Source organism: Lutjanus erythropterus, chromosome 6 (assembly GCF_056507025.1).
Source record: "Lutjanus erythropterus isolate fLutEry1 chromosome 6, fLutEry1.hap2, whole genome shotgun sequence".
Taxonomy (NCBI): Eukaryota; Metazoa; Chordata; class Actinopteri; order Lutjaniformes; family Lutjanidae; genus Lutjanus; species Lutjanus erythropterus.
In genome coordinates, this window is record NC_139322.1 from 35,109,425 (window position 1) to 35,128,071 (window position 18,647).

The window sequence follows — 18,647 nt, forward strand, 5'->3', positions numbered from 1 at the left end:
AGCTCCATGCACACTATTGCAGCGAGTGTAAAACTGCACAGCTTGAAAGGCCTGATGTTGCTAGATAATTTCAAGAATGAATCACAACAAAAGTCGACAGATGAGAAAAAACAATCCGATTAATCATTACTGATATTATTTCTTCATGTTTGAGCTCCACTGTGCAGACTGATTTCTCATTCATCTACTGAAGGAGGAAAGCTCATCTGCGCTCCTTTAAAATCTCTGTTGCAGTTTCCCAAATTTCCACTTTGCACCCCGTCTCCCTCCTCCTCAGAGAATCTTTGCTGTGATATGATGCTGCCCTCTAGTGGTCCATGATCCATGACATTCACGACACTTTTTCTGCTGCAGCCATATCCACCTGAGCTCATTCAATTATCATAGTCATTCTCACATCATTAATTCCACAACGGCATGAAATTTTTTATACAATCCTTTATTTTAAAATAAGTGAAATCGCACTATTTTAACCTTTACATATTATGAATATGTTACACAGAAGCATACAAAATGAGTCTGAAATAAGATAAAAATGTATAAGATATTTTCATGATAAGGCAGTTATCTTTCTACCCTGTACTTGTATATACTAAAAGTTTACATTTACAGTAGTCAATTTGTTATTTCCCAGCACACAAGTTAATTCATGTTGTACAAAATAATCTTAACTGAAGGTCCACTTACTACCTGTTGTAAAGCAACAATAAATGTGTGTTCTTAGTTTGTCACACTGCAGACACGTGTTATTAGACACCCAGATAAATTTAAATGATTAAATCTATAAGTAAATAAAATTAGCTTTGAAAAAATGCTGGGGGGAGGGGAGTGTCCGCTCTGCTGTCTCAGTGTCAAACACCACTACAACCTGAAACATGGACGCTCCATCTAGCAGCTTTATTGGACATGTGCAGTCATCCAGCCAGAAGACAGTGAAAGGATGGTATTTATTTTTTTCTTCTGTGTCGCACTGTTGGAACTGAAGTGAACTGCTGGGCTGATTCGGACTGAGAGAGTACAACTGAAGATACGTTCGTGGTGAGGACGGGGGGAGTGGGACACTTGGGTCCAGTCAAAAAGTCCTAACACACAAACTGTGAGCATCAGTTTAAAAAGAACGGGAAGCTGTTCAGATGATAAAAAAAAAGCACTGGGTGTGGTTGAAAGGCACAGAAATAAAGACAGCAAATGGACCTTGAGTTAAGATTATTTTATCGATGCATTTTGTACTTCTTGAAATGAGAAGACAGCATTTTATAATTCAGTGGTTCAGAGATTTTGATGAAGTTTGGAGGCCGACTGCATCTCTGATTCCTTAGACTCTTTGTTTTCTGTTGTCTTACACAGGCCACCATAGCAAGTAAAAAGCTGCCCTTTATTAAAATGCATTTTAATTACAATACATATCAGATGCACCAAAAGAAAAAAAACATTCAAGATATTTTGTATTTCTTTCTCTGAGCTTGACAGCGTCTTTGACCTTTGCCGTATGTGTTATGAGAAACGACTGGGAGGCACCAGCACATCACAGCGTCCTACATGGCTGTCTTACTGGGGTTGTCAGGGTCGAAGGTCATGATCTCCATGTGGATGAGGCCTAATAGGATAAATATAAAGACAAAACAGCTTATTTTTCAGGCACAGAGTCAATGCTGACACTTTCACATCAAGGATCAATCAAATTCAAAAGGATAGTTTGGATTTTTTGAGGAGACAATGAGGCGCTGTTTGAGAAACTTATCCATAGTGCGTTAGAGGGGCGAGGTCTTTCCCCTTCCACCAACCTTATTTTAGGAAAAATATATGAACCATAGTAAATGGATGAGAGGAAATAAGTTTCTGTTCCTGTTGAATGGTGCCACAAATTATGTTTGATGTTTCTTAAATTAAAAGATAATATTACAAGACAAGAGAGTCGTAATTTGTGGTGTGCTTGTCATAGTTTTGTGTGAAACCGCTCAATGAACTACATCTCGTCTTGCACAATAAATGTCATCAACACTGCTGTACCTCGTAACATTATCTCACCTAAACTGTTTTATAAGATAAGATAGAACTTTATTAATCCCGAAGGAAATTCTTGAATCCAGAGATTCCTGGTCCTTTTGTCAGCCAGGAAGTGAGACAATGAGTAAGACCCATCACTTGTGTGACAACATCCTGGTACAACAGACAGAGGCAGCGTAGCTTCAGCGGCTAACATTTGGAGGAAGAAGGTCATGATGTAACATACACAAATTCTATGTGTAGTCTTTCTTATTAAGAATGATTCGGACTTCGGTGAATCTGAAAATAACTCTTTAAAGGAGAAATCTGTAATATATCTGGTGTAATAAAAAAAATAAAGTGATCATAATATGTCATAAGAAATTAACATCACTTCTTTGACAACAATGGTATAGTAGCTGTGTCCTTTGAAATTTCCATTTTGATGAGAATAACTGTTTTGTATGTCTGTTTCACATTAATCAGAGTTCAAATTAATGCTGAATTTTTAAAGATAATTTAAGTGTCTGTTTATGAGTCGTAAGGAATCATTATTATAAACACGTAGAAGGCGTAGATGTTTATAACTGTTAAATTGTGCAAAATGTTAATGGAGTTTGGCAGGCAGTGAGACGAGCAGCCACATCCTAGCAAAGGGCTTTCGTTTTCAGGATAACTTTACATCCACAGACAAACAGAGTTATAAACAGCTGATCAACTTACAGTGGAGGACGCGTTGTTGCTTATTATTGTCAAATTAGGATGTCGCATGCATCATGCACTCCTGTGGAGCTCCTGCAGCCTGCCTGTCTCTGCCGTGTTTGAAGAGGAGGCGCCGGGAAAACAACTTGCTTCAGACTTAGATCGTATATTAAATAGAATTACAAACTATTTAATATACAGTCTATGGCTCCAACTCATTATTTGGACTGCAGTACTGGCTACATGTTGCTCCTTTAAAACACCAAAGCAAGTGGCTGTAGAGAATATCCCATCCAAAAGAGGGCTATCTAATGGCAAGGTAAAGTGGCAATATTCTAAATATAGCTCATACTTCAAAAAAATGCAAACTATCCCTTTAATATACTGTGATATTTTAAATTTATTCTAGTAAATGAAAGTCCATTTTCCGTTATGTTTTAGGCTTTGTGTGAACACTGTAAAACTAACAACCTCACTGTATCAGTCACCTCCAGTCTCTTGTTCGTAGCCATACTTACTCTTCCACTCCCCAACGGCGAGTTCCAGGCTCTCGAATGAGTCGTCATAAGGTTCAGAGTCTGGCTCGCTCTCCGGGTCATGATATTCAGCCAGGAAAGGGTGCGACAGTCCCTGCTTAGCCGTAAGCCTTGTCTCTGGGTCCAGCAGTAGCATCCCCTCCAGCAGGTCTACAGCTGGAAGCATCAACACAGAAAATACTTTCTCTTTTTTTTTTTGATAGCCACAGCTCTCCCTTCAGCAGAATGAATAAAAAATATTTCATATCAGAGTTATGCTGACTGATTGGGTGTATTCATATAAATAAAAATAACAATTTATGAATGTATATTTAAGATATTGTAATTTGTAATGCATTTAAAAACCACCCAACACTGGGTGGATATACCTTTCATATAAAACTGTTACAAAGACATGCAAAGAGGGAGAAATTAGTATATTTTTCCATTTAAAATATGTAATAAATTTCAGTTTGAGGTAAACAAGTAGAGGGAGTTCAGCACACCATTGTCATCCATGTCTGGAAACACTTCCCTGAAGTTTTTCTTCTTCTGTGGAGGAAGACCTTGCACATATGACTGCGCCTGGAAAACAGTTCCTGGTGGTTACGTTTCAGTCCAAAGCATGAGTTAAAAAAAACACAGAAACAAACACAGGACGGAGTTAAAGTCAAAATGAGATGTGTGTAATATTCACTATTTGGAAAGGCACACTGCAGTATGTGCTAGCTTAAAGGGACAGTTCACCCCCAAAATCCACTGACCTGTAGTGCTGTTTATCCGTTTAGATTGTTTTTTGATGTGAGTTGCAGAGTTTTTGAGATATTGGCTGTAATAGAAAGAAACTAGTTCCTACATCAAACTGCTCACAATAAGATATGTGGATTATCTTTCAGACACTGGTTTGAATTTTTCACATGTATTTTTTGGTGCTTTGTGCCATTTAGTCCCATTACACTGGAAAGAGGGCAGGCATCTCTACAGCCAGTATCTCCAAAACTACAGGCCAGGGGAAGAATACAACTTTGTCCCTTTAAATACCAAATATGAAAACTGCATATAATAATAAGGCATGTAGACCAGACAAAACCTACATCTTTACTCTGCATCTTCTGAACCAGGGAGGAGTCTGGTGTTCCAGTCAGACGGAGGATCTTCTTCAGCTGATCGATACCTGAACAGGCCGGTTAAAGAAGCCTCATAAAGCACAGCACACTGTACAGATCTGGTGTCAGAGCAGACACATGCATTGAAGACATGGTTGCATTTCTGCAACTCTTACATTGCTCACATGACAGCAGGTCTGTATTAGAAAGTTTAGCAGCTGCTTCTTAGCATCTCTCCTTTAAAGGTCCAGTGTGTGCAGAAAGGAGTATCATATTCCTTCTGCCTTTTTGCTAAGTATCACAACTGTATGGTTTCTCCTACATGCTTAGAAAGAAAGGATGAGGCGAACAGCTGGTTGCAAACTACAACCTCACTGCTAGATGCCATGAATCCTACACACTCATTCTTTAAGTTTTTGTGATTGAATTTTTGGTGTCATTTTTATAATACTGGATGCAGGAAAAAAATTCTTTTTTGAGGCAGTAAGGACTGATAGGCTCTTTTCCATAAAATGTGTAATTACGGGGCCACTGCAGCGATTCAGTCCAGTATTTCTATGTATCCTAATATTTACTCCCTAGAATGGAACAGGCACCAAAAAAATTGGATGCAACTTTTCACATAAAGCAACCATTAGCTTAGTTAGGTTTTACCGTCCTTTTCTGTTAAATGCCCACATCTTTTAAACTTAACACCTCCAGCTTGTAATGAAGTTACTGAGCCTGAGATGAGATGAAACTGATGATAAAATCAGTAGCTTATTTTTCTCAGATTAAAAAAAAAAATCCTTCAAAAACATGATCTCATGGGTTGTAATAGCACGCATTTTTAGGGACATTTCACGCGTCATATTTTGGTATTTAAGATTTAAGACCGGTGCATTTTATACGTTTTGAACATGGTAATAAAACAGTCAGGTGACCTTCATCGTCATGGTCATCTTTGCCAATTAATTTCATATTGTGAAAAAACACAATTTGGTTGGGCTTAGGAAAAGATCATGGTTTGAGCTAAAATAGTAATAATACATTACTTATCGTCACTGTCTGACAGAAACCTTGCATGTCCAAAACTGTCCCTTTTTAGGAAATGGAAAAAAACCCTGTGTCTTTTAACTAACTGAATACAGCTGCATATTTGTAAAACCTACATACAGAAATAAAGGGTGACCAATAGCATTGATTTATGAAAAAAAAAAAAAAAGTGGCAATGTTCTTCTGACAGTGACATTATGTAAGTTAAAGGTCCAGTGTGTAAGATTTAGGAGAATTTTCTGGCAGAATATAGCAGAATGGAATATAATAATAATAATTCATAAATTAAACTAATGCTTAATTTATAATTAGCAAATAATTAGCACACTAGTGTAAAAAACTGTTTTCATTTGTTTTTTAGTCATTGTTTTCATTAACTTTGAATGAGCTGTTTATATCCACAGATGGTGCAGGTAATCTTCAGCAAAGGTTTCCATGTTGAACCGTCATGTTCCTCCTGTAGTCCAGAACCAACAAACCAAACACCGACTCTAAATGGAGCCTTTTGTGTTTTGTGAGAGTCTTGTGGTCGCTGTAGTTTCTCCTACCAGCTTGGAAGGGGAGCCTGCAGTCTGCGAGCGCACCACCAGATGCCACCAAATCCGGCACACTGGTCCTTTAAGTTATATATGTGATGTAGGTTAATTATGTCTTGCAAATTTACTTATGTACCGAAGTAAAAAATAAGTCAACGACAACTTTTGGTTTAACACGAGACATAAACCTCGGTCTCCTGTGTGAAAGTCCTGTGTTTGTTTGACTCATCCATCCACTGCACCTCCTCCAGATGTGTCTTCCTTTATACTACATCGTCTGACATTTTTCTTCTCTATGACAGTGATTCCCAAAAGTGTGGGAAAGTACTACAGGTGGGTCCTGAGAGGTCATTAAAATAATAAATAAAACTGTTTTAAAGCTACTACAAGGAGCTATGAAACTAATTCTAGTCTAGTCTAGTCAAGTCTAATTTAAAACTGATGCTTCTATGTGACATACAGTACATAAGCGAGACGAACCACAAGAACATCGGTTATTTCTGTATAATTGTTCTTACTGCCAGCCACTGGGTCAGATTCTCAGGGATATCAAATGAAACAAGCCTCTTTTTTTCCCAAGCAAAGTTAAAGTGAGTACTAAATTAGCCAGTGAAAAGAAAGAAGAGGAAATTTTTAGCTAGATCATTTAAATTTTGACATTATATATTTTGTGTCCATTACCGTCGAAACACTACCACTAATGTACACAAAATCAACAAAATGTGAGAGTTCCTTGGAGTAGCTTTAAGTATCAGTTATGTAAGTTGAATATTACCATATTCATGATTATTTTTTTAAAACCAGAACTAATAAAGCCACAGAATGATGTTACAACATATTTGGTAAGCTGTCACATTAACACCAAAATGTATTCTATATCTTGTCACTGGTGCCTTTAATTTACTGTGTTGATCAGAGCTGTGATTAAAGATTTTGGTGGGTCGCAGAGGATTTTCAGATTTCAGATTAGGCTGTGAAACTCTTTTCATTTGGGAACGGCCGCTCTATGACATTCACACGCTGTCTCTGTATAGATCTGTACAGACTAGATGCCGTCAAATGACACGCAAAAAGCAAAAAAGGGGTTGTGACAACACGAAATTACTTAAGAGTTCTCCTTTAAGCCTTACAATGCTGCACCAAAACACCGAAAACCGACGCCTGCGAGCCACTTCAGGCAGTCAACTCACACCACAATCACATGTTCACGCCTCAGAAAAGCCATGGGATTTAAATTACGTTATACCAAATGCACCCTTCCAATCTGGCGCTCTATTTAAACTGCTAAAACATCCCATCTCTCCCTCTGCCTGTCAGCGCCATTGCTGCCCTGTACCTGCCGGCTCATTCAGCCCCACCACTACCCCAGCATCCACCTACAGGCTCCGACACGGGGTCCAAGATATGCGTTCATCACTCCTCTATATCTCTGTGTAAACATAATCTGCGAGGAGCGACGAGGTTAAAGCTAGACGCCAAACTCTGACTATTTTCTGCTACTGCAATAAAACATTCTTAAACATGAGTTGCCTGACTGAACGGTCTATATATTAAACATTAAAAATTGAATGGGACAGTATGAGTTTCTGGCTGCTGTAACTGAGCATACACAGCTTTATTACAGCACAGTGACCAGAACGTATGAGGATACTGTCATGTCCTGGGAAAAGCACCTGGCCAGTAATCATCTCAGCCAGGATACAGGCGGCTGACCACACGTCCACTGTGAGAGAGGGGGACAGAACAAAGACAGAATTTTAATAATAAAATCACAATGTCGTAGCGTGCTTCAATATTCTGTGATGTTTTATTTGTATTAAAGGAAGGTAATATTATTACCTGTCTGACTGTAGTGCATCCAGTTGAATATGACCTCTGGTGCTCTGTACCAACGCGTCACAACATAACCCGTCATCTCACTCTCTGTTTGTCTTGCCAGGCCAAAATCCAGGATCTGAAAACAGTTAGTTAGGTTCACCACTCAGAAGCTGAACTGACGTCCATTTGGGCTTTAATTAATTTTTCAATTTTTGTTGCATTTTTTTGTATTTCAGTTCTCTCTTGTTGACTGATTTGCAAATTGTCTAAGAAGAAAAAAAAAATTAACCTTACCTTTAATTCACAGTTCTCATTCACAGCAAGGTTACCAGGCTTCAGATCCTAAAATCAAACCACAGGAGGTTTCTCATTGGCTCAAAGCTGATTATGACTGATAGTAAATACACTCTGATATAACTGAGGCAATACTTAAACATTTTGAGAAATACACTCACTTGCTTTATTGAGACTTACATGAGAAGACTGACACCACTCTTATATCTGTACACTAAATGTAAAGCTACAGTTAGCAGCTGATTAGCTTAGCTTAGCATAAAGAGTGCAAACAAAAGGAAACAGGTAGCCAGGGTCTGTCCAAAGATAACAAAATCCACCTATCAGCAACTCAGTGTTGGGCAAGTTAATTGAAAAATGTAATTAATGTGGGTTTGCCATCACAGGGGCATCAAAGGGTACAGATTTGATATCCTTCCTGTTATTTCATCATCGTTGTTAATACTCACTGTTTGCCTACTGTAATATTTCACAGCTAATACTCAGCAATTCATTAATATTGGTTTCATACTAATGTTTCAGCCATACTAATAAATCTCATACAGTGTTGTAGCACACACAATATCATGTTAGTAAGGAGTTTCATGTGCAGCCAGTGGCTGAGTGTTGGCTAATGCTAGTAAAAATGCTAGGCCAACCAAAACAGCTGAGTTTACTCCCAGCAACAACTTATCCGTCAAGCTAATTAACCTGAAGATGTAAATCCCTCACTAAAAGTTTCGTTGTCAGTGGAGGGTTAAGTTACACTGTTTAGACAGTAGCTGCAGGCATGCTAACGTTACATGTGGCTCCTGTGGGAGATTTAGCTTCCAGGCTATGAATAGCAATGAATACTTTAGCTTTTAAATTAATAGTATTTTGCGTTTGTTAGACGTGTTGATCTCGCCAGCTTGGCATTTCCCATTACAAGCATCGCAGTGGTTGTAGTGGGTGTTGAGTTTTGAAAAGTCCAGCCACAACTCCAGGTACGTGCCAGGATTTCAGTTTGGGATGGGCCACAGTAACTTTGGCTGGATGTTTTAATCACACATGTTAACACTGTTTCCAACTGGTGGTCTCACTTTGACAAAAATGACTGATATCATGCTGTGGAGGGTGTCTAATTTCTTTTTTTAATCTTTTTTAAAAAACAATTTAAATGCTGAGACAGCTTAGTATTTCACCGCAGAAGTGTGGCAAACGCAGGTACATCTTGTTATCTATATTTTCACTATGGATCAAGTAGATCAATACATCAATTCATTGAGAGCATTAACATTTAATTCCTTTTAATGCATTTTCATTTGATCTGATTACTCTTTAAAGTGATTGCAAGGAGGGGGAGAAATGGAGCGATCAGAATAATGGGTGAGCTGCACTGACTTTTAACAGGAGAGAGCGCGGTGCTCTGCGCTTTTCACTGTGAACGTAATCTGAAGACAATCAAGTCAGGCAGGAATATTTAGCTCGACCTCCCATATTATCTACATTTCCTAAAAGTCCTAGTTTCGATTTGGTCCCCAACCCTAGTTCACCCACCCTCTACCTCGGAACAAAACCCAGGTGATTCCTGAATTCAGGTTTAACAGTGGCTTAACATTTGTGAGCCAGCCAAAGACGCACACAATGTAGACATATGAGACAAGTGTGGACTTCCTGGCAGAGATGTTTCTCCTCTTTTGGCACAGGCTTTTACCACCTCCCACTGCCTCCAGCACCCTGCACCGACCTAACACTTCCCAGACAAGTTTGTACACTGAATGCATGCAGGGACATTTAATTAGTATTAAACTTAAATCAAAATTGCTGTAAGACAGTGAACACGCAAAATGTAAACGTAATAGAGCACTACTAAGACTACTAACTGAGATGTAATTACAGAGTTTCAAAATCTAATCCATCCACTGCTCATTAATAAAAGAAAAATAAACACATCAATGAATCATCATTTCATCATTGATTGGTTGATTTAATATCTTTATCTGCAAGAAGGTAAATAACGTATTTCCCAAAATATCAAACTATTCTTTTCACACACTGATTACGAGTGAGACACAAAGACTGTGTATTAAAGAAAAGGTTCAAATACCAACCCGATGAATGATCCCTGCAGAATGAATGTACTGTAAAGAAGGAGAACAAAGATTTAAGAGCAGTATCACACAGTATCACACAGCATACAGACATACTGCACATGCACCAAGTTTAGCAGAGTACACAGACCCACATGCTGTCTAAATGGCATGGTGTGGACTTTAAAAATACACATTCCACATCACAAAGTCTCCGCCTGCAGCCCATTGTGAGGGCTATGTTTTGTGTATTTTCCATCCCTCAGAGCAGAACCAAACTCCCACAGCACAGCGAAGTGCTTTAAGGTCACATAGGTGCACAGATAAGAGGGGAAAAACATCTCGGGATCAAAGAAGCTTGCAGCTCAATTCAAAGACAAGAGGGCATTTACGAGACGTTAGTCTGGTTTTCCAGGTGAAAACGTGCTTCCTCTTTTGTTTCCATTGAGTGCACCTGGTTACACATTGACTAGCATTGACTGGGGAGGCATAAATAAGGGTCATCATCCACATCACACATTGTGTCTGTGACGGGCATGTAGAGATCCTGAGCTGATATGCTGGTAAGACATAAGATCTTGTGTACTTAAAGGGACAGCAGGATCAGATAAAAGATAAGAGGGTCACCACTGCTTCCTTGTCACCAGACTAACTATCCTCTGTTGCACTGATACATTTTTCAAATCTTATGTCATATAAATCACATTTTCCCCTGGCCCAGTGCTATTTATCCATCTGTATTTCTTTAGTTTGAGTTGCAGAGTTTTAGAGATTTCAGCTGTAGATATACAGCTGAAATCAATCAATATTATGGGACTGTATGGCACTTGACTTGCATGATGTTATTAGTATTGGTGTTAAATTTTTTGCTGACATTCTTTTGTTCAGTCAGTTGTCACTAGGGTTTAATTAACAGGATTCCAAGGAAATCTATTTAAGACCGTTTTCTGTTTCCCAGGAGATACAATGATAGGAAACAGGAAAATAAATGTAAATTCTGTGCATTTTCCTTAACCAGCAGTCGAAATATGTGTTACGTTTCAATATGTGTTATGTGCTATGTATGTGCAATATCTTGTAATGTGCAATGTGGATTATGTACAATTTATTATCTACTTTGTTTTACCTCAACAGATGAGACATTTTTGTGCACAGCACAAAAGTCCAAGATGTATTTCCCTACGGGAAAATAAAGTATATCGTGCCTTTTGAAAATGTGGGAAAATTAACTATTTGACTAATTGTGTGATGTAGGTGTGTTGCTGTATTAAAAGATTTTAAAAAATATCTTAAGTGAAGGTAAACACTTATTAGTAATTGTAAAAAGAAAAAAAGAAAAAAAAGAAAAATAACCTGCAACAGTAAGTGTATGTGTAAGAATCAAGTAAGTAAAAAAATAAACGTACCTTGAGTCCTCTTAGAAGCTGGTAGAACAGGTATATGATGATGCGATCAGTTAAACGTCGCTTCTTCATAATGTGTCCCAGATCCTGGGCTACAAACGGCATTACCATATAACTAGAGAGAGAAGAAGAAAGGGTCACAAACAGAACTTTTGATTAAGAATGATTTATAGACATTAATCTTATTTATCTTTATTTTATTTTATAAATTTTAACTTAATTTTATTCAACATTATCTTTTATTTTATTATCAGAATTGTTATATTTCTATACTTTTTCTCAGTTTCATTTGTTTTTATTTTTTCTTCCGTCCTTTTTACTCTAGGTTTCATTTAATTCTGTGTTACTAATATTGCGTTTAAATCTCCACTGCTTGGCCAAAAAAAAGTCACACACCCGAATATTTCATTGGACCCCCTTTAGCTTTGATTATGGCATCAATTCACCATGGCATCGTTTCAATAAGCTTATGCAGTGTCACAACATTTATTTCTGTCCACAGCTGCATTAATTTTTTACAAAGATCTTGTATTGATGATGGGAGAGTTGGACCGCTGTGTAAAGTCTTCTCCAGCACATCCCAAAGATTCTCAGTGGGGTTTAAGTCTGGACTCTGTGGTGGACAATCCATATGTAAAAATGATGTCTCATGCTCCCTGAATCACTCTTTCACTATTTGAGCCCCGTGAATCCTGACATTGTCATCTTGGAATATGTCTGTGACATCAGGGAAGAAAAAATCCATTGATGTAAAAACCTGATCATTCAGTATATTCAGGTAGTGAGATGACCTCAGTTTTTGGACACATAATGTTGCTGAACCTCGACCTGAGCAACTGAAGCAACCCCAGATCATAACAGTGCCCCCACAGGCTTGTTCAATAGGCACTAGGCATGATGGGAGCATCTCTTCATCTGTTACTCTTCTTACCCTGATGCCCCCATCACTCTGAAACAGGGTAAATCTGAACTCATCAGACCACATGACCTTTGTCTATTGTTCCAGAGTCCATTAGATTGGCCTCACTGATAAGTGGTTTTCTTAAGGCTACACAGCTGTTTAGTCCCAATCCACTGAGTTCCCTTCACATTGTGTGTGAGGAAATGCTCTTACTTTCACAATTAAACATAGCTGTGAGTGAGTCTACTGTTGATTTTTTACAATCTGATGTCACCAAACATTTAATTGATATCTGATCACGATCATTCAAGATTTTTCATCCTTGAAGATGATGGTTCTCCACTATCCTTCCAGGTTTTAATAATGTGTTGGACAGTTCTTAACACAGTTTTAGTAGTTTTATCAGTCTCCTTAGGTTTTTTCCTTTGCTTGATGCAGGTCAATAATTTGACTCTTCTGAAACAGAGTAACATATTTTCCTCGACCACAGGATATGTCTTCTGACATGGTTGTTTAAGAAATGAGAAGCTCCTCACTGCATCACTTTGAGTTCAATAACTTGTTACCAGCTGAAACATATGAATCACTGCAGTGATTATACAATGACAGCTCTTTATTATTCACTTAGTTCAATCCAGGTGGTGACTTTTTTTTGGCCAGGCAGTGTATTTTATTGTATGTCAGTGTTAACAGTTTTATTAGTTTTTTCTCTCTATTTGAAATAGAGTATATACTTGTTATTTCACTCTATTACAGTCTTTCATGTGTTCTGTCTAATGGTTGGTTTGTCAGTCATCTGTTAAGCACTGCATTAACCTCTATGAACGGTGCTATACAAAAAAGCTTATTGATTGGTTGAGTGATTGATTGATTAAAATAGTGAGAAGGAAAGATTAGATAGACATAAACTCCACATACAGGTAAAGGACAAAAAGAAGGCTAAGAGATGATGGAAGCTCTTTGCTACAGTATGGTGAGGAAACACAACTGTACAAACCAACCAAAACAACCATGAAAAAACTTGCTCTCACACATCCTTGCTTAAACATTTCATACATGCACACACACGCACGCAGGGTCTCAACAAGCTGTGACAACTTGCAGAAGAATGTAGTTTCTGACTCCCAACTCACAAGGTTTGGAATTTTTCCAGCGCGGAGTCGGGCGTGAAGACGTCAAGGAGGCAGATCACCTGTAAGGAAAAACATAGTGAAGACGTGAAACATCCAATATGTCTGTTAATACACAAAATCTATCAAGAGTTAACAGGCCCCATGCAGTGCAGAGATAGTAAACATCTGGTATAGGTCATGTTTACAGCACTAAGGTTTCTGTGGCTGCTCCTGCAACTCTGTTTGTTGTGTATCACAGTCTCCATCTTTAAGACACGCCGTTGTTATGTGCCTGTACTGCATTTCCCAGAAAGATCGCTTCTAAAGCATTCGTGCTTGGATGAGAGCAGCCACACATCACTTCCCATGACGATGCCCTCTTTTGGGTGAAAACAAACACCGTAAAAGCGGGCAGTCAGTATGTGAGTTTGTGGCACTTGTGGTGATTGTGTCTGCAGATCAAAATATATCAGAAAAGAGTTTTAGCGATGGTGTAACTACAGATTTTACTGTGAAAAAAATGGCTCTCCCGTAAAACACAGGCTTTTAGAACAGAGTTTGGTTCGATAGTACCAAAACAGCAAAATAACATGTCTTAACAAAATTAAAAAGTTACAGATGTTTGAAATACATCACCTGCAGATTCAATAAAGTAAAGACTTTACCTAATTGTTCACTTGACTGTCCAGAGGATTTGGGCTCCAAATAGCTGAACAATGATATGGTTTTCTTATTTTATGCATTAAAACTAGCAAAGATCTCAGAATTTCTGTTGACCACAAGTTAAATTAAAGTGGCTGTTTTCACCAAAAAAGGGGTGGGGTCATGGCAAAGAAAGAGGAAAGAACGATGGATTGCTCTCTTCATTGTTCTTGTCTGTTTAAAAAGTTTAAGGTCACGCTACAACTTTAGTCCCTGTATTTATTCTAAACATAAACAGACTCTGACTCTGTCAGAGTTAAAAGAGTCAAGTTTCTTTGTTGACATGACAAAAGAACCAATATATTAATAAAGTTAAAGCTCTGTGAATTTGGTCACTTCCGAAGATTAGCCGAGTGAGAGGCAATTATGTAAGTGTTTCTTCAAGGTTTTCAGTGAAAATACCATGAGGGTTCCAACAATACACAACACTCCCAGCTTGTCAGGGAGGATTGATGAGATTATGGGCTTTTGTTGAATGGTCAACAAAGTCTGCTTTGCCTCAAATCTTCACATCTTTGTCTTGCGACTGACCTGCCAATACTGATACCAAACTCCAGTCACAAAATTGATGACTTTAGACACGACTTGACAAAACCAAAACTTGACTTGGACTTTAACACCAATGACTCATGTCTTCACTTGGACTTTGAGTTTGAATAATTAATCTCCTCCCCCAAACCCAAAGATTAAAAAGTGTTATTAAAAAAGTGTGAATCCACAAATCTAACGTCACGTTAGTGAGCTCTCCTTGGAAAAAATGAAGGAAAAGATCAAATGTTGACATTTGGAGGAATGGTAAGTCAAGACTAATATTAGCATAGTTAGTGACCAAATGCTTAGCTAATGTTAGTTTAACACCTAAGTAACATTGTAAATCAATGAAGCTGGAAACTTGCTGTTGAAACTCAAAGTTTAGGACATTTCTAAGACTGCCTGTCTTGACTTGGGACTTGAGTGCAAAGACTTGAGACTTTGGCTACTTGTGGCTTGCAAAACAGCCACTAACCTAGTCTAAAATGTTGGACATTGGCATACCATTGGCATTGGCATTTATAACCCCCAAAACGGGACTCTTCTACTTCCCAGAAGCACCCTGTATGGCACGTTGCTTTTAACCTGAGCTATACAAGGTTAGTAGTATATAGGAGTTTGTATCGCACAGGTACTCGGCATTGACCAATACGCGAAGTCCTGGTATTGGAATTGGTATTGGGAAGGAAAAAATGGTACTGGAACATCTCGAGTCCTTACATTCTCATGCTGTATGTGGCGGAGCAGCCGGAGTTCCCTGTAGGCCCGTTTGGCGTGGATGAGGGACTGGAAAGGACGATACAGCTTCTTGATGGCCACCTTCTCCTTGGTCTTGCGGTCAATAGCAGAACTGATTGGGAATAAAACAGTGAAAAGAACCTCTGACACACAGTGGCAGGATCAGTGTGTGTGATCATGAAATGACTCATGGTTACTGTAACCTAGTGACCAATCCATCAAATATTTTTAATTAACTGTGATTAAAGGCACAGGGTGTAAGATTTAGAGGGATTTATTGGCAGAATATTTCAGAAATGTAATATAATACTCATAAGTAAGTTTTCATTAAAATCATCTTTGCAAGGTTTGTGGTCACCACAGTTTCTCCTACACGCTTGGAAGGGGAGGGTGAGGCAAGTGGTATTCACTTGGTTGCAATCTACAACCTCACTGCTAGATGCCACTAAATCTCCCACAACAGTCCTTTACTTGATGAATGGTTTCATTGATAAAATGTCATAAATTTGTGTAAAATGCCCACCATAATTTTCCAGAGCCCAAGTTGAAGCTTTGGGATTGTTTTGTGTGACCAACAGTCCCAAACCCAAAGATATTAAATTTAGAATCACAAAAACAGCAAATGCTTGAATGATTAATTGCTGAGCAAAATTTGGGTGATAATCATGATCATTACACCTGAAATGGTTAATTGATTATTTATCAATTATTAAAGTGATTGCCAGCTATTTTAATAATTGATTAATTGGGTTGAGTCATTTTTAAGAAATTCTCTGCTTCTTAAAAAAGAGTATTTTCTGGTTTTGCTACACCTCTCTGACAATAAACTTCTACTACTTGAGAAAAATCTTTGTTGTGTGTTGTGGACAAAATAAGACATATGACTCTGAGAAACCCTGACCATCATTTCCTGATATTTTATTGTCAACAGATGGACTGATTATGAAAATAACTGTCACAGGAAAGACCTGAAAAATAAGTCCAAACTCCACATGTTTGGAGCTATTTTTCAACTGACAAGATTGTATCAAGATTAATTAACAGATTAGTCAAGAAAATAATTGCGTATTAACTATTATTACCTGTTTAATAAAATTCTTGTATTTCTCACTAAAATGTAGTTCTCAGAGAAAAAAAAATGTGAGAAACCAGTGTATAAGTAAGATATGAAATAAAACCCTTAAGTCATCAGCCCTAATTAATAAACTACTGGATGCTGGTTTCCCCTCTGTCACCTGATCTGACCTAATGTGATAATATCAGTACTGAGATACTGTCTGTCAGTGGCTTATCATTAGATAGAAGTGTGTCTGAGATATCTTGGATTCCTGTAGGCTGGGTGTCTCTCTCTGTTGGTGGAGTGGATTCTTGAGGACCTGCATTGACTTGCTGACTTGCCTCGGGCGGACAATAGTGCTTCTGTTAGCAGATGTCAGAGCGATCGAGGCCTCTGGGGCTGCATGCAACGCAGTCTGGGAGTGGAATGCAGACTATAGAAAATAATTTGTGATGCCAAGTATTCAAATATTGATAGTGAACAACAAAGGCAAGCACCTTTGACCAATTACTAAAGGGCGACACTATATTATCACACATTTTTATCATGTTTACCATACATTGCCTTTTAGGGCCTGACCAATATTGGATTTTTGAGACCGATATCAATGCCAATAACATTCTGATACTGATGTATTGGACAATATTCTTATAAAAAAAAAATCAATACACTTCTGTATCACAATATCATATTCTGTGATGCTGTTTTGATTTAAAAAAAACTGTATGACTGCAAGATTTGTGGCAGCGGTTTATTTTATGTTGTGCTTCAATCCCTAATTGCTAAATAGCAGTGTTGTTAACTGTTGTTACTGTTCTGATTCCATAAAAAAGTAAACTTTTAACCTGAGCTATACAAGTTCTCATATGACAGTTTTTTCATATTTTTTAAAAATAATTATAAATAACTTTAAATAAAAAACAAATAGAGCAAAATATATGTATATTAAAACACAAATTAAGAAAAATGCTCAAATATACATAAAAAGTTGTCTGTAAAGCTAACAAATAAAACTTATTGACTTACTGATATTAAGACTTATTTACATAAACTTGTATTAAGACTTGTATATAGACCAATATAACTGTGATAGGCCAACACTGGGCTGATAATAAAATATATCAGTTAGTTGAAATATCGGTCGGACGAGAATAATTTATAGATGCTGGAGGTGGGTTATTGTTATCTTAAATGCCTTTATGTGCTCTGTGATTCAAAATAAAACATTTGTTCCTATGAGGAATAGTTTGATCTTTGGATAGCATTAATTGCCATTATAATGCAGAACAAAAGAGTCTTTATGTCCAGTATTTTGTAACAGTTCTTGTCACAGACTTCTTATGGCAGGATTATAACGTGTAATAGGATTTTTAGACTAAAAGGACCACTTACTTTGCACTTTGGCATTCTGCTAAATACAAAATGACTGACCCAAGCTCTGCCACACTGTCCACGTTAGTATACCCGAAGTACTGTGTCCCCTCAGCGGGTAAACTCACCACACTGTCCCGTAAGCTCCGGAGCCGATCGACCGCAGCGACGTGTATCTCTCCGGGATGTCCCACGTCGTCTTCTGGATCTCCACTCTCTGAAAACCCGCCTTGACTTGGGACTGCTCCACCTGAGACTCCATGGCTCTGTTGTGTCTTAATTTCCAGTCGGTAGCTTCCAGCAATAAAACGTTTTCACTGCGCTGGAGTTTCAACCTGACAGACAGGTGAGGTCTGGCTGCAAAGGTAAGAGCAGCGCGAGGAAACGCCCCCTTCCTGCCCCTCCGTCACGTGGCTGCTGTCATTCCCTCCAACTAACAGCTGTCAAAACATGTGGACGTGTGAATTAGATTTATTACAGTACTAATAGAAATGATTCAGTTGCCTCATCAGTTTAAAATATATGCTATTTTAAAATGAAAAATAAAAATGATAAAAATAAATAAATAAATAAGAACTCTTATAAGTTTGTCAGGACATTACCCTCATACAACATTGTACTATTGTGGAACAGCATGTAGATATGATTGTGTCAAAGTGTGTAAATATATTTAAGCAAACTTTCCACAATATAACTCTCCTTAAAATAAGACAATGACTCACATTTCAGTGTTTCAGTTAAATGCATGTGTTCATTTTCCAGGTGTGGGTGTTTCTTGACAGGCAGGAT

At 38.0% G+C, this 18,647-nt stretch overlaps 1 protein-coding gene across 1 annotated transcript; it reads right to left on the reverse strand.

Moving 5' to 3' along the window:
* Positions 1–1,195: 1,195 nt before the first annotated feature.
* On the reverse strand, positions 1,196–18,209 carry LOC146325653 (mitogen-activated protein kinase 14A). The gene is made up of 12 exons (XM_084721782.1): positions 17,987–18,209; positions 15,413–15,542; positions 13,481–13,539; positions 11,450–11,561; positions 10,065–10,094; positions 7,993–8,040; positions 7,720–7,834; positions 7,532–7,603; positions 4,298–4,377; positions 3,710–3,788; positions 3,207–3,380; positions 1,196–1,597 (listed from the first exon to the last, which is right to left on the reverse strand). The coding sequence occupies exons 1-12, from the start codon at positions 18,118–18,120 to the stop codon at positions 1,536–1,538; spliced, it is 1,095 nt and encodes a 364-aa protein (XP_084577908.1). The 5' UTR covers positions 18,121–18,209; the 3' UTR covers positions 1,196–1,535.
* Positions 18,210–18,647: the final 438 nt, after the last annotated feature.